The following is a 12,043-nucleotide window of genomic DNA, read 5'->3' as shown; positions in this document are numbered from 1 at the left end:
CAGAGGGAGCCACTGGCCCTGCGCTGTACAGCCGCCTGTATACATATGTACACATATAAATAAAGTGCGTCCGTGCTGCGTGAGCTTTCTAGAGCCCGCCCCTCCTCCCCTAGCAAGGCAGGACATCATGTTTCCTCCCCCTTGCCTGTGTGCTTGTTGAGGGGTGGAACTCCAGTCCTGGTTACCATAAAGAGGGGAGGTGAGTCTTGGTTGGCCCTTCCTTGTGGTCCCACTTTGTGTCTCACCTATGTGCCAGCTGCCCCCAGACCCTCAGCAAACTGCAATGCTGTTCTGAGTCCCAGTGACCACCTGAAGAAAAGATTTAACAGCCTCATTTACCAATTTCTTTTTATTCCTCAACAATCCTGAGTAAGGTGTTATGATTCCCATTTTGCAGATGAGTAGACTGAGTCACAGAGAAGTTAAGGCACATGATTAAGGCCAAATAGGAAGATACTAAATAGATTCAAACTGAAGTCCAAACTGGCACCTGAGCCTTAGCTCTTATTGCTCTGCTGGGCTTTCTAGAGAGAAGGCCCTGCTCTACTTTCCACAGGGCTCCCATGCCTTCACCAGAGGCTGGAAGGCCTTCCAGAGGGCGGGCAGCTGGGCACACAGTGTGCCCCCACCCCGGTGCTCCTCTCTTTTGTTCCGATTCATGTCACCCACACAGGCCCAGGGCCTTTCTGGGGCTACACACCACTTGGAATGGTCTTCTGTGGCATTGAAGGTTGGCCCAGCTAGCCCAGGGAAGGCTGTCTGGGTCACATCCAGTACGTGCTGGACCCCAGAGCAGTTGGAGGGCAGGATGCCAGAAGATCTTTGCCAGAACTGGACCTGTAGGTCACTGCCAAGAGCTTCCACCAGCCAGCCAGAGTACAGGTCTGCAGAAGATGGAAAGAGGACAAGGACAGGGTCAGGATCACTGCTAGGGATTCCCTAGGCCACTTCCTGTCTCTGAGTTGTTTCCTCAGTTATCGATTCCTGGCAATCTGGGGAATTATAACATTAAGACTAATAGCCCTTACTAAATGCTTTATATGCATCATGCCACTCAACAGCCCATTAAAGTTGATACCATTATTCCCATTTTTCAGAAAGGTAAGTTGAGGCTCTGGTTAAATCATGTATCACACAGCCAGAAACCAATATTTGAACACAGGTATATTGGTTGTTTACCTCTCATGTGATTATGACTCCAAGGTGTTCTAGTTCCTAACCATGACCTGCCCTCAGCCATGGACACACCAGACACCCCCTCTGCAGAAAAAGTTCTCCAACTGTCAACCTCAAGGCTCACCATCTCCAAAGTTTCCAAATTTGGCAAAGCTCTGGAACATGTGTCCTTTGTTTGATGTGAGTGTTACACTGCTGTTCCATGGTCCCTGGCGAACATGATGGCCCTTGACTACCTCCTCCAGGTGGGGGAATTTCTGGGCGAAGTCCCCTTCCAGCCTATGGTCATACACGAGGGGATAGGTGTAGGTCAGCTGTCTGCCTGGAGGGCAAGGGGCGAAGAAAACGAGGGACTGTTCCAAGATTCTAGCCTGGGAATCAGGGACTCGCCCTGCCTCCCCGTCTCCACTCACTGATATTCAGGAACTGGGTGAGAGGAAAAGATACACAGATCAGGGTCTGCCCATACTTCCGGGCACCAGGAGGCCAGCTGTACGCAGCAGAGGAGGCAGGTGGAGGGAACTTCGGAACGCTGTGGATCAACCAGAAGCCCCCTTCGTGGTCCAGGAGCAGCACACCTGAACCAGAAATTGGAGATCAGGGGGACTGCTTGAGGCATCCCAACAAGCACATGTGCAACCCAGGAACACTCAAGTCTGTAGGGGGCCTGGACCACAGGACCAGTGGGCAGTGTCAGAACCACTGCTGAGCTCAGTTTCCACAGCCAACGATTCTCATAGTCCAGAGGAAGGACAATGTTGATTTAAAATAAGGAAACAGACGGCTAGGGCCTGACAGAGCAGCCCACCCTCACCCCCCTGGCAACTCATGGGTTAGCTGGGGGAAGTGCACAGGGAAACCTGAACTCTTCCCCAGTCCCCAGTCTGGCCTCACCCTTCGTGTGCCCACGGCTGGAAGAGTCCTGAGACCCGCTAGATTGAGGCGGTTGGTCATTGTAGAGTAGAAAGGCGAGCTGGGGAAGATGGACAGGGGCAACTTGAAGGTTCCCCCAAGTCGGGCCCACCCTAGAGTCCCACCCCTGTTTCCGCCGGGGGCGTCTTCACTTGGCTGGTGGTGTTTCGGTACAGCGGCAGCAGGCTGCGGCCCACGGCCCCCGTGGAGCTGCTGATGAACCCCGCACCGTTGCGCCAGCCCCCTGAGTCTTCGTCTAAGTACTTGTACCGCAGCCCCCTCTGCGCCGCATCTCCGGGCCCGCTGTGGGCCGGCAGCTTGTAGACGACGAACCTGGAGGTTAGGAAATGGACAGAATAGAGGGAGAAGAGAAGGAACCCCAGTCTTCACCTAGGAACGCAGCAATCCCCAGTGCGGCCCTGGAGGGATAGTCGGCTCCCGCGCACTCACCAGTCCACAGGCTGCCCCGAGTCCCCGTAGCAGGTCAGGGTCCCTACAGGGACCCAGAGCAGCGAAGCCAATAGCAGCAAGCTCAGCGCGGCCATGAGCTCAGAGCTCTAGCTGGGGTCTAGAAATCTATGTCGGGACCACAAGGCGCGGGATCACGAGCTGGGCCAGACCCGGCCTCTGGTGACTTCCACTTCCCCAAACCCGCCTGGGCCCGGACATCACGAGGATGGAGACTCCGCCCGCGAGGTGAGAAGCAGAGGTTTGAGCTCGGCTTTCTTCGGGGCAGTCACTCCCTGCAGGCTCCGCCCCCGACCCGGCCAGCCTGGGGCCTCCTCCTGCTTCCGGCAGACTAGTCCCTGATAGGCTCTACTCTCTGGCTCGGCCCAGACACGGCCTCTCATGGCCAGGTGGTTTCCAGTGTCCGGCCTCCGGCTCTACTCCTGGCCAATCACAGCCCACGCCCCTCCAGCAGGCCCTGCCTCCGTCTCAATTCTCGCTAATCCCCATCAACCGTCAGAGGCAAATTTGGATTTTTTTTTTTTCCTTTTCTTGCCTTACAGGCTGAGGTCCAACTCTTGTGACTTTTTTTTTTTTTTTTTTTCGATACGTGGGCCTCTCACTGTTGTGGCCTCTCCCGTTGCGGAGCACGGGCTCCGGACGCGCAGGCCCAGCGGCCATGACTCTCGGGCCCAGCCGCTCCGCGGCATGAGGGGTCCTCCCGCACCGGGGCACGAACCCGCGTCCCCTGAATCGGCAGGCGGACTCCCAACCACTGCGCCACCAGGGAAGCCCCCCGACTCTTGTGACTTTTGCTCCCTTAAAGGGCGCTTGCCCTCCTGGTCCTCCCCCTTTTCATTCTGCATGTTCCCGCTCACCCCCCACCCCCCGCCACCGCTGCTGAGCTAGCTGCGCGTGGGCTTTACTCTAAGTTGCGGTGAGCGGGGGCTACGCTTCGTTGCCAAGCGCGGGCTTCTCACTGCGGTGGCTTTTCGTTGCGGGCACCTGCTCTAGGCGTGCGGGCTTCAATAGTTGCAGCACGCAGGCTCGGTAGTTGTGGCTTGCGGGCTCTAGAGCGCAGGCTCAGTAGTTGTGGCCCTTGGGCTTAGTTGCTCTGCGGCATGTGGGATCTTCCCCCACCAGGGCTCGAACCCGTGTCCCCTGCATTGGCAGGCAGATTCTTAATCACTGTGCCACTAGGGAAACCCCCGGGCCGAGGATTCTTAAGTGGAGGAAGATGGTCCCTGTGAATGTCCCTGGGTTTCGAGGCAGGAGGCAGGGACAATGTAGCCTGACCTTGGGGTGGGGGAAGGACCGGCTGCAAGTGCCTGAGGAGGGTTGCCCAGTTTTAGGAGAGGAGGGTGTGAGTGTGTGTATGGCTCCCCAATAATCACCTCTGAGATTAAGCTTCTTCCCAACTTCCACACCCAAAACCCACAAATTCAGACCAACACTGAAGCTTTATCTGGGAGGAGCATTTTTACGAGACCCGTAACCATTCACAGCAATGCCAGCCGCTATGTGGAGCTTCAGGAGTCACAGTGTGAAGCCTTCTTCTAGAACCAGGGTCTCTGGGAAGCCTCACCGCACAACGCCTCCATTGTCTAGGGCCACCTGTGAGCTGGTCTGATGGTCCAGCTCTCTGAGGGTCTGTCTCTTTGTCAGAAGTATCTAAGTATCCACCTGAGTCCATTTATTTGGAGGTCTATCTCGCTCGGTCTACATGACCGTGTGTGACTGTGGCTCCCTTTGGCCAAGGACATGTGGGAACTTCTGCTGGAGGCTCCCCCAGGTCTGTCTATGGGCCAGTCCTTGGTGGATCTGTGGGCCCAAGAGTCCAGACGAGGGTTCATCCGAGGGAAAACCACCGTGTCTGGATCCATTCTTGTTCTAACCCCAGTCCCCAGAAAAGGTCCAAGTGCCGGGGCGGGGCTCAAAGATGACGCTTCATGTGCAAGGCCAGATGATCCGAGCGTGAAAAAGCACGCGAACAGAGCTGGCAGCGGAAGGGACGCTGACCGGTGTGCTTTCGGTAGTGACGGGTCAGCTCGTCAGAGCGCGCGAACCTCCAGCCACAGCCATCCCACGTGCAGGCGTATGGCTTCTCCCCTGGGGGGACGAGGAAGACTTGAGAGCCACTGTCCCCCACACCTGGTCCCAGAGTCCTCCCTCCTAGCCTTGGCCAGGACTAGGGTGAGGCAAGTGAGGCGCCTAGGTCGTGAAATTTAAGGAGGCACTCATTCTCGGGGAGGGTCTGAATCTGTACCCAGGACCGGCCTCTGCTACCCGACCCTTCTTCTTCTGTTCCTGCTGGTGCCAGGCCCCTTTTCATTTCCTGGTCACAAGTTGTGCCCTCTACACTACTAGCCCTACTTCCTGTGCCCGGTACCCTGCCCCTGCGTCCTAACACCGCCACAATCTTCGTCCTTTGGTACTGCCCCTATGTCCCAGCCCCTCCTTTGCACCAGGGGACCCTCAAGCTGCTGCCCAATCCTGTCCCTGGCCTTGGCCCTTGAGCCCTGAAATCCACCTGGTGTTCCAGGCCCTGTCCCCAGTGATTATACTCTCCCCCTGCTAGACATGGCCCCTCCTCCCTGCGTTCCTAGACAGGTCTGTACACGTGGCCCCATCCTCTGAGCGGACCACTATGCATAGGCCTCATTCCTCCTCCTCCCCGCCTCTGTTCCACGTCCCCTCCCCTGTCTTTGGCTCCTTGGGACCCGGCTTCTCCTCCTATGCCTACCCTCTTGTATTTCCCAGCCATTTCCCTTTGCTCTCCAGGACCTGCCTCTGCGTCCGGGCCACTGAAACTAACTCTCCTGAGCTCCAGCACGCCCCCTACAGTCTAACCAAGCAACCCACTCTTTATACTCCTGGCTACCACCCCAGAACACCTAACTCCGCTCCCGCTTGCCCCAAAACTGAACCCTGGGTCTTTGGCCCCGCCCTTGGTATTTCGAGCTGTCCTCTCCCCGCAGTCCCTCCTCTAACCCCGGCCCCTACACAGCTTGCCTGGCTTTCTGCTCTTCGGCCCGTCCCTGGCCCAGGTCTTAGCCCTCGGTTCCTTGAAATGCTTCCCAGGTTTTCCATGTCCTCTCTCCGTCCCCACATGCCTTCCGCACTACTTCCCATCCGGCTCCTGATGTTCCAGACTCGTCCCCAGCTCCTTCTGCCCAGCCTTTTTTCTCCGAGACTTTGCTTGAGCCCCGCCCCTTGCTCCTGGTTTCCAGCTCCTCTGCAGCTCTTGGCTCCCAAGGTCCCACCCAGCCCCGCCCCTGCACCGGGTCCTGCCCCCTCACCTGTGTGCGTGCGTAGATGCGCCTTCAGGTGAGAGCTCTTGGTGTAGCTCTTGCCGCAACCCGGGTGCGTGCACGTGTGCGCAGCCTGCCTCTTGCGCGCCCACGATCGCCTGCTGCGCTTGGATGGCGCGGCCTCCGCGGTCCCTCCTGGGTCTCCTGTGGTCCCCCCGAGTCCTGCACCCGTCGTCCCGGGCCCTAGACAACTCAGGAAGGAGTGGGGCGTGGCGGGACCGGGCGCCGGAGCCTGGAGCCCGCGGAAGAGCTGGAAGTGCCCTTGGTACTGCGGCATCGGGTACAGCGCAGGGTACCCGGACAGCAGCCCGTAGGGGGCTCCCGGCGCTGCAGGCACTGAAAGCCCTGTCCGGGGGAAATAGCTGCCGGAGGAACCCGCACCCGGTCCCGGGTACATCGGCTGCAGCGGCAGCGCCTTGGGCTCGGGGGCTGGAATCAGGGCTGGGCCCACGAAGGCATCGGGAGCCGGGGTTCGTGGGGTCGGGCGCGCCCAGCCCGGGTGCTCCTCGGGACCCAAGAGCCCAGCCACCAGCCCCGGGCCGCCCGCGTACGCGCCCAGAGTCTCGGGCGGCAGTGGATATTGCACCCCGGAACCTTCGCCAGGCGCCAGAGCGCAAGTCTGGGGGACGCAGGTCTGGGGCGCGCTGCCTGGCTCTGGGCACGGAAAGTTGGTGAGGAGGAGATCCAGGTCCCAGGAGGTAGCCGCGTCCCTCTCATCGTCTTCGTCCTCCCCAGGCGTGTCCTCCAACTCAGGCCTCACGTGAAGGGGTGGCCCTGTGGGGTCGGGGGGGCCTGGACCCAAGTCCTGCACCTCTTCAGAGCGCCACCACTGTGGGAGGGAGCCGGTAGCACGAAGCTTCAGTGGACACCAGGGTATCCTGCCCGGAGACGGTGGGGGCCGGATGCCCTGATGGGGGCAGACTGGCTAGAGGCTCAATAAAGGGGTCTTGTTTGCTTGTCTGTCATGTCAGTCTGTCCCTCACATTGTCCTTCCCCCCCTCCCCCCACCACCTCAGCTCCAGAGACAGAGGTCTATCGGTCAGGCTGGAGACAGGAGATAAGGCTTACATTATCTGGAGCCACACTCAGGCAAGGGGGAAGGGTGGCAGAGCCAAGAATGGAAGAACGGGGGAGGCTCAGCCTTGCCTCAGTTTCCCCCAAGAATCTTCCTCTTCTTCCCTGTCCCCCAACAAGATTAATTCCAAGATTAATTCCTGAATGTCCCCTAGACACATCTGCCATTTCCCTCTGATATCTGGGGGTGTCTCACTGAGCCTAGATCCCTGAGTTGTTCGGTTCCCAGCCTCAGTTTTCTATGACAGAAATAGGCCCTTAGACCAAGTTCAGACCCCTGGCCTGCACTGAGGACACCCAGTGCTGACCAGGTCTCTGAATTCCAAGGTAAGATTCAGACCTTATCCCCCAGCTCTGTGGCCTGGGCCCGGAACCCCTGGCAGCCCATCTAGACCCCACTGGCCCCACCTTGAGGAAGTCTTCCTGTGTGTCCAAGAAGGGGCCCAGGGTGGTCAGCGTGCTGATGGAGGGCAAGGCGGTCTCCGCTGCAGCCATGGCTGGCTGGTGCCCACCCTGGGGCTCAGGCCTCCTCTCCTTTGGCGGCCTCGTGGGCTCTGAGGCTCTGATGGCCCCTTGGAGGGCTCCTCTCTGCCCTCAGCTGATTGGCTGCAGCCCCTGATAAGGGGCAGGCAAAGGCGGGGATCACCGTTTCTGGGGGAACAGACTTCGCCTAGGCCTGTTTGGGGCTGAGCCTTAAAGACTGATCCTGTATCCAAAGCCAATCAGATGTTCAGGGGCTGGGGGTTCAGGGGCTGGGGGTTCAGGGGTTGGGCAAAGTGAGGCAGTGGGTTCCCAAAGAAGGAGAACCTTGGAGCCTGTTCTCAGTTACCTTCCTGGAGAAGGGGTGACAGGCAGAATGGGGATTCTGGGAAGGAGCTTCAAGACCCCCTTGTCCCTGACCAGGACCTTGCAGCTCTCCCCTTCCCCATGAACAGCAGCAACCGTGCTGATGGCGGGACTTGGCATGAACTCCCTGCCAAGCCAAGCATTATCAGACTCCCCAGATGTTGGAGGCTGCTATCAGGTAGGGGCCCAGAACAGCCAAGGCTCTGTCCCTGGTGAGTGGGAGGGCTGGGGACTGGGGATTAACTTGGTTTTAAATTTCCTGGGTAGTGAGCTCCCAGGTCTGAGCCCAGTGGCAGGAGAGGCCCCTGCCAATCAGCCGTCACTGTCTACCATGGACACCCCCCCAACCCAGGGGGCGTTGCAGGGAGTGTAGCTGCATGGAGGCTGAGGCTGGTGCAACTAGAGCTGCTCCAGCGTGATGGGGGCTGGGAAGGAGGAGGGGACTCCCTCTCCTGCGTGGCATGGGAAAGTTGGATCGGGCCATAGGAAATACCTGACCTGCAGGAGACCTGGCTGCTTCTTGATTTCTACCCCACATGGAGGAGGGAATCTGAGGTTCTGAACCAGAGACTGTGGTGCCAAGGGAGTCCAGGTGGGTGACACAGACACACATCACAGACACAGAGTTCATAGTCACACACACACACACACACGCACACACTCACCATGCAATTACATAATGACACAAATCCCCTGGTCCCTAAGTCACACACCCCATATAGTCCCTGCACAAATACTTGTGTGTCTGTGTGTCACATAGACCATGCACAGACATACAATTCTCAGGCACAAAAACAACCATCCACTACGTTGGTTACATGATGTTATAGTCACACAGTCCCTCAGACATAGAATTCATTATCAGGTGCTGACAATCATACACAGTTACCCAAATCACACACAGTCACACACACGATTTAGTCACAACCAAACGGACACATGGAGAATCCTGGATATGTCGTCACAGAACTATAGAAGATGCAGTCACACAATCCCATCAAACACAGACGAAGCCTGAGACACAAAAGTGTAAAACACATCCACACAACCATTCATAAACACACTTTTTAAAAAAAAATTTTATTTATTTATTTATTTATTTATTTTATTTTGCTGTGTTGGGTCTTCGTTTCTGTGCGAGGGCTTTCTCTAGTTGCGGCGCGCGGGGGCCACTCTTCATCGGGGTGCACGGGCCTCTCACTATCGCGGCCTCTCTTGTTGCGGAGCACAGCCTCCGGACGTGCAGGCTCAGTAGTTGTGGCTCACGGGCCTAGTTGCTCTGCGGCATGTGGGACTTTCCCAGACCAGGGCTCGAACCCATGCCCCCTGCATTGGCAGTTAGATTCTCAACCAGTCCACCACCAGGGAAGCCCCATAAACACACTTTTGATGTAGTCAGGCACACAGTTATACATCAGGCACAGACATGATCACACACTACAACCTTACATAGTCACAGCCACCTGTCTCTGATACTGTATATAATTATTTAGTCACACAACTGAACTACTAATGCACAACCACAGGGGGCGCACCCAAACACAACCACACTAACATGAAACCAGACACCCTGATAGTGAAAGGCATACAACCTCACCCAGATGGAGGCACATCACCAGAGTTGGTGCACCATAAATGCATCACACAGAAAGACGAAAAATTATCATGTGCAACAAGGGTGGGGGGATCAAAAAAAGTAATGTAAAAATCAGCTCGGCAAACCTACTAGGATGGCTATTAACAACAACAAAAAAGGAAAGTAACGAGTGTTGGTGAGGATGCAGAGAAACTGGAACCATCGTACACTGCTGGTGGGAATGAAAAGTGGTGCAGCTACTGTGGAAAACCGTTTGATGATTCTTCAATAAGTTAAACATAGAGTTACCATATGACCCAGCAATTTCACTCCTAGGTATATACCTAAGGAAACTGAAAACATGTACCGGATCAAGTATGTGTACACTAATGTTCACGGTAGCATTAGTTTCAGTCGCCAAAAGGTGGAAACAACCCAAATGTCCATTAACAGATGGATAAACAAAATGTGGTCCATCTATACAAAGGAATATTATTCAGCTATAAAAAGTAATGAAGTTCTAATACATGTCACAATATGGATGAACTTCAAAAACCTCAAAAACATGCTATGTAAAAGAATCCAGTTACAAAATGTCACATATTATATGATTCCACTTATATGAAATATCCAGAATAGGCAAATCCACAGAGACAGAAAGACTAGTGGTTGCCAGGGGCTTGGGGGGGGGGGAGGAGGAAATGGGGAGTGACTGCTTAATGGGTATAAGGTCTCCTTTCAGGGGTGATGGAAGTGTTCTGGAACTAGATAGAGGTGGTGGTTGTACAACATTGTGAATATACTAAAAGCCACTGAACTGTACACTTTAAATGGTTCATTTTAGGGAATTTCCTGGTGGTCCAGTGGTTAGGACTCGGCACTTTCACTGCTGTGGCTGGGGTTCAGTCCCTGGTCGAGGAACCAAGATCCTGCAAGCCACACAGCACAGCCAAAAAAAAAAAAGTTCATTTTATGTTATGTGAATTTCACTTCCATCAAACAAAATGGTTGAAATTAGAGTGGTTTCCTGGAGAAGAAAGCAGAGTGTCTCTTGGGGAGACATCTCCTTGATTTAGGATAAAGCACTAACAGGCATGTTTGGTTCTGAAAGGTGAGGCAAGAGGTTGAGGGTCGGGGAGTGGGGTGGGCATCTGGTTGGGAGATAAGGCCTCTGGGAGCAGGTAGCCAGTACGGATGACAGACGTCCCTGGGTGGCAAGGCCTGAGCCTCAATTTGGGTTTCCTAATGTGTATGCTGTCATCACCCTCTACACCCCCCTACAGAGAACTCCAATATCCACAACAACTCCAGGGCAGGGAGCTTTGGTGAAAGGAAGGGATGGAAGGAGGGAGGCCATTGTTTCCTGGCAGAGGGAGATGTCCAGAAGAATAAGAGTTATGCAGAATCCCAGACAATTCAGGGTGGTGATGGACTCCCTACTGAGTGAAGAGGAGAGTTCAAATCGTTTTATTTGGATATTAAGGGCAAGAAGGGTCCAGAAAGTGGAAGAGTCTGGACACACCCAGGCCCCAGGCACTTGGGGATATGTAGGCTAGTGATCACCTTCAGACACAGTCTCACAGTTATTCCCATCATACTCAGTCAGAGACAATGTGTGAGACAGAGCATTCTACACACACAACTACCCAGACTGTCTATGTGGGAAGAGGTGTTCCTGGGTGAGCAGGGAGGGGTCTGTCCTGGGAAGCAGGAGGCCTGGATCCCAGTCCTGGTCCCTGCTCTGCACCTGGTCCATTGTGACCTTGAGCAAGACCAATCTGCTTTCTGAGCCTTACTTTCCCCAACTGGGAAATGGACAGGGTCATGGTAGATGAGTGACTTTCAGATACAGAGATGGTCAAGCATGATGCATCCAGATTCGAAAGCACATGACACAAGTGCTCATAAAAGTGATCTAGGTGAGCATAGCCATTCACTCAGCTATATACTCAAGCTCACAACCACACACACAACACATAGACACATATAGTTATATACAATCGCCCAGACATACACAAAAATATCTAGTCATATTCTCACAAAGATAACAGCCACATCTACAGAGAAAGCCATCAAAACAGAGTCATGGGGCTTCTCTGGTGGCTCAATGGTTAAGAATCTGCCTGCCAATGCAGGGGACACGGCTTTGAGCCCTGGTCTGGGAAGATCCCACATGCTGCGGAGCAACTAAGCCCGTGCGCCACAACTACTGAGCCTATGCTCTAGAGCCCGTGAGCCACAACTACTGAGCCTGCGTGCCACAACTACCGAAGCCCACGCGCCTAGAGCCTGCGCTCTGCAACAAGAGAAGCCACCGCAATGAGGGAACCGCGCATCACAAAGAAGAGTAGGTCCCGCTCGCGGCAACTAGAGAAAAGCCCTCACGCAGCAATGAAGACCCAACACAGCCAAAAATAAATAAATAAATTAAATTAAATTAAATTAAAAATTTAAAAAAATCAGTAGCCCTGAAAAAATTATTAAAAAAAGAGTCATGCACACAGTACCACAAAAACACACGATCACACAGAATACCATTACACGAGCTTACAATTAGACAAGAAACCACAAAGACATTCAGCCACACGGACAGTCACACAACCACCCATAGTCAACAGCCCCACAACGTCACAGAAACAGTCAGCCCCATTCACATATAGATACACAGTCACTCAGGCTCAATCAACCGCACAGAATCACA

At 54.8% G+C, this 12,043-nt stretch overlaps 2 protein-coding genes across 3 annotated transcripts; both read right to left on the bottom strand.

Moving 5' to 3' along the window:
• Positions 1–363: 363 nt before the first annotated feature.
• On the bottom strand, positions 364–2,633 carry DNASE2 (deoxyribonuclease 2, lysosomal; the record flags this gene model as incomplete). Of its 2 annotated transcripts, XM_079703479.1 has the most annotated exons (6): positions 364–884; positions 1,301–1,498; positions 1,590–1,754; positions 2,071–2,149; positions 2,241–2,421; positions 2,539–2,633. In XM_079703479.1, the coding sequence occupies 6 exons, from the start codon at positions 2,631–2,633 to the stop codon at positions 544–546; spliced, it is 1,059 nt and encodes a 352-aa protein (XP_079559605.1). In that variant the 3' UTR covers positions 364–543. The 2 variants fall into 2 exon arrangements, with proteins under 2 accessions (XP_079559605.1, XP_079559606.1); XM_079703480.1 differs by lacking the exon at positions 1,590–1,754.
• A 1,835-nt stretch (positions 2,634–4,468) lies between these two features.
• Positions 4,469–7,415, bottom strand: KLF1 (KLF transcription factor 1; the record flags this gene model as incomplete). Its single annotated transcript, XM_079703009.1, has 3 exons — positions 4,469–4,644; positions 5,835–6,675; positions 7,329–7,415. The coding sequence occupies 3 exons, from the start codon at positions 7,413–7,415 to the stop codon at positions 4,469–4,471; spliced, it is 1,104 nt and encodes a 367-aa protein (XP_079559135.1).
• Positions 7,416–12,043: the final 4,628 nt, after the last annotated feature.

Source organism: Hyperoodon ampullatus, assembly GCF_949752795.1.
Source record: "Hyperoodon ampullatus genome assembly, chromosome: 4".
Lineage (NCBI taxonomy): Eukaryota > Metazoa > Chordata > Mammalia > Artiodactyla > Ziphiidae > Hyperoodon > Hyperoodon ampullatus.
This window is presented reverse-complemented; position numbering and strand designations above follow the sequence as displayed.